The 3,776-nt window shown below is 53.4% G+C and overlaps 2 protein-coding genes across 2 annotated transcripts; one reads left to right on the forward strand and one right to left on the reverse strand.

Moving 5' to 3' along the window:
• Positions 1-341: 341 nt before the first annotated feature.
• J7T54_005257 (zinc knuckle) lies at positions 342-1,007 on the forward strand (the record flags this gene model as incomplete). Its single annotated transcript, XM_051510715.1, has 1 exon — positions 342-1,007. A coding segment is annotated over one exon (666 nt), but the record flags the coding sequence as incomplete, so codon positions are not given.
• A 479-nt stretch (positions 1,008-1,486) lies between these two features.
• On the reverse strand, positions 1,487-2,275 carry J7T54_005258 (uncharacterized protein; the record flags this gene model as incomplete). The annotated part of the gene is made up of 1 exon (XM_051510716.1): positions 1,487-2,275. The coding sequence occupies one exon, from the start codon at positions 2,273-2,275 to the stop codon at positions 1,487-1,489; it is 789 nt and encodes a 262-aa protein (XP_051358412.1).
• Between the last annotated feature and the right edge of the window lie 1,501 nt (positions 2,276-3,776).

Raw genomic sequence — 3,776 nt, forward strand, 5'->3', positions numbered from 1 at the left:
GGTAGACACGGACTGTGGTGAAGCTGGGATCATTGCGCGAAGCAAATGAAACCGCGCAATGATACCCGTGGATCATGGTGTTTTATGGATGACCTTGATACGTTTGGTGGAAAATAATGGGTCATGCGGCATGTCACGTGCAGGCTGCTTGGCGGCGCATGCGGTCGCATGTTGGGTCACGAGTCGTCGTGGCACAACGGGACCGGGCCGAAGGATATAGACGAAGCAAAGTCCTTATCTACACGGACAATCAGGCAGCTATCCGTTCTTCGGCTAAACCGAGAGGTAAACCTGGAGCCTACCTGCTGAAAAAAATCGTATCGCAGACAACAACACTGCAGGAGCAGAACCTGCCGATCGAGATACGATGGGTCCCGGCACACACTGGAGTGCATGGCAACGAAGACGCGGACAAAGCGGCCAAGGAGGCCACTGGGTGGCGCGAGAGGGGAGCAACGGGGCCGCGAGCAGAGACGCCCGCGGAGCTCTACTCTCTCCGCTCCACACTAAAGACGTGGGCACGCAAAGAAGCCCACAAGACCTGGGCGACGGGGTGGGACGTGGAGGTGCGAGGCAGAACCTCGCACCGCTACACACCCAGGCCGACCAGAAAGGTCCTTAGACTACACGATGGGCTAAGTAAGCGCCAGAGCACGCTTCTCGTCCAGATGCGAACAGAGAAGATAGGACTCAACGACTTCCTCTTCAACAGAAGAGCGCCGGATGCCACGGACGCCAATTGCCCATGCCGGGAAGGACGCCAAACGGTATCGCACGTCCTGCTGCGATGCCGCAAGTATCGACAACTCCGACACCAGGAACTAGGCCACCTCTCCGGACGACACGACCTCCGGGATATATTGAGCGAGCGCAAGGCAGCCGCAAAAGCCATCAATCCTTGGTCATCTGTCGTATGTGAGCACTCTTATCCAGATGGCCAAGCTCGATCTTTCTTCCAAGCTCACGCCCAAGTCTCGACGGCAACTGTGGACTGCGAGATGGATTGAGGTCGCCAGAAGAATCCAAGAGATTCCATCATCTACCTGAACTGGAGAGAGACTGCACAGGGGACACGCTGATAGGAAACACTGCCATGGGATACTCATCGTGGGATCTCGATAATTGTTTGCGATTATATGCCGGGGGTTTCGCACCTGCATCGCCTGCGATAGAGTCGCTCCTTGTTGTGCAGAACTGTGTGTTTCACGAATGGTCTGGCTGTGATACTCAAGACTTGACTTACTCTATTGGATAAAAGAAATTCCCTATTTATTTATAGTCACTAGAAACGGGACTCGGTAGGCAATAAGCCCTAACGTGCTTATATAGCTCTATGGGATCTGGCCCTTGCCTAACTAAGTCGTACGTTGACTAGACGTACGTTGTAGAGCTAGGGTAGCTTGAGGCTGCCTGTTTCCAGTCCGCTGCGCAGCACAGGTCATACTCTGATAGTTTGTCACTATGCTCTCAACAGTAGAAGAAACCTTTAGGAAGACCGGCTGATAATATCCCGTGCTCGCTTCATGTATCTCTCAGTGTCAGCTAGGGCCTCTCCGTCGCCCTGATGCAGATTGTGGCGACATCGTGACTTTATTTTATGAACATGTTGCTGAAACTCCACAAGTTGCAAATCCACCAGGATTTTGAGCAGGATTTGGCCCTCGCGCCGGTTGACGCGATACGTAGACACGGAGATGCCGACGGGACAAGCAGTGCAAGAGGCATCATGCTCGGCTTCCCGCTGCCCGTGACCGGGCGAGCTGTTGTCGTCGACACCGCCGAGGGGACGGAGACGGATTGATTTATAACATTTGGCAAGCTTCCAGCAGTTGACACTGATTTGCTGTACCGCCATGATCAAGACCATGGTGAGCTCTGCGTGCTGTGTGCACTTGTCGCATGTCGTCAAATTGGCTAGCTTGTCCATTGACGTGCGGATTTCGGCCAATTTGAGATCTATGCGGTTCTCTGGCGAGGTGAACATGGAGGGCAGCTTGCCGAGAAACGATATGGAGCTCAGGAGACAGGAGCAGCTGTTGGATTCTGCTCGCATCTCGCCACCACCTGTCTCGAGGGATAGCGGTTCAGAAAGCGACACGGCCGTAGCTGCGCTTTCATCAGCACGCATCGCCAAAGCCATGTCGTCGCCATGCGTCGTGTGGATTTCTTCCCAGAAGTCTTGGTCGCTGGTGCTTTCTATGCCCGCCGGGTTGAGAACCGACGACAGAAACATGCTTGTCTCCAGCGTCTCCAGCAACTGGCCAGGTGGCGCCATCGTGGCACTAAGATCTGTTGTGGAGAAGGGTGAATTTCTTGGTGTGATATTCATGACGGCTACTTGGGATGTTAGCCTCGCGGGCATGGGTCCTGGGGCCTTGGGCGTGGGCAGGATCAAACAAATACTGACAGGTTGGATTTCCACTATTGCTCAAGCTCGACCCGCCGTCTGAGCTGCGTTGGGCAGGGATGCGTATACCATGAGACACGCATGACGAATCGTCGCTGGGGCCATCGTGGAACAGTTTGTCTTGCGCATCGCTCCATGCTGCGTCTTCGCCGCTGTGCCTAACAGCATCTGTCCTGGTGCGAGGCTCTGCTCCGTCGCATCCAATCCACCTGGGCGCCTTGGCAATACTAGTGAGCTTTGGTGTGTTAGCGACTCAAGGGTGCGATGTTGGATTTATTTCGTCACGCACTCCTCGATGGCTTGTTCTTTCGTCTCGTCGCTTGCTGCGTTCGTGATTCTTCGGATACACACACTCAATGCCCATCAAGACGCATCTTTGGCATCCCGCCTGTCTTCCAGAGCAGCCCACCTGTAATTTGACAACGTTAGAGACCCAGTGCAGCAGTGGAAGAGGGGGGCGCCAGCTTTCTCAAGCTCCCTGGTGGTGAGCACAGACTTTTCTAGAGCGACAAGACATGCAAGCAATATGTATCTTGGTATGGAGATTTCGACTGACGGCGGAAACAGGGTCCGTGTTCTCAATGTACTCCAGGGTGTCTTGTTGGTCGGAGTCGAGCGAGACCAGCGTACCAAACATGGTACGCGCATGCAAGGACGCCCCTGGAAGGACGAGAAGGACTGCTGCATAGAGAAAGGCCTAATGCCGTGGGTATAAAGACGAGGCAAATTATTGTTCAGACATTCCATAAAGCCAACAAAGCATGCAGGGAAAGACGGGTACTGTATATTATATCACGACATCGGCCGACTGTCAGCCGATGAAGAGTGGACAGATAATCCCTCATGTAACCACTCATCACAGCGCCTCTACTATCTCGCCCGTCCACGAACTATCGACAGAGGGGGTTGTAATCTATTTCGAAGCTTTACTGGTGTTGAGGATCCAATTGTGTAATTTCGCGTCATACCAACGAACTACCATGTCCGGTATCCTTATGCAGAAACCGATTCCGATTTCTTGTCTGTTGCGCAACCAACACCTAGTATTCTAATCTGGAAACCGACTGCGCTCTTCCAGGCAGCCAAATTGCGACAACCTTCCATCTCTGTTTGGCCGCGCGGAGACCCTCTCGTTGCGGCACTGTGAAATCTTCATGGGTAAGGTAACGAAGTAGGAATTAAACAAAATCGGAAAGTGCTTACGACGAGGGTTGGACTGGAGCTTGTAACAGGAAGAGCCAGGGGCTCATCGTACCAGACGGGGAAGAGCATGGATTGGTTTCTGGGCGATGGCTTTCCAGTATCATATATAGACCTGCGTGCTCGACGAGTACGGACACTGGGCATTGGTGAGGTCGTCATTCAAAGG

Source organism: Emericellopsis cladophorae (genome assembly GCF_022114955.1).
Source record: "Emericellopsis cladophorae strain MUM 19.33 chromosome Unknown NODE_203_length_3776_cov_37_774804, whole genome shotgun sequence".
In the NCBI taxonomy this organism is placed as follows: Eukaryota; Fungi; Ascomycota; class Sordariomycetes; order Hypocreales; family Bionectriaceae; genus Emericellopsis; species Emericellopsis cladophorae.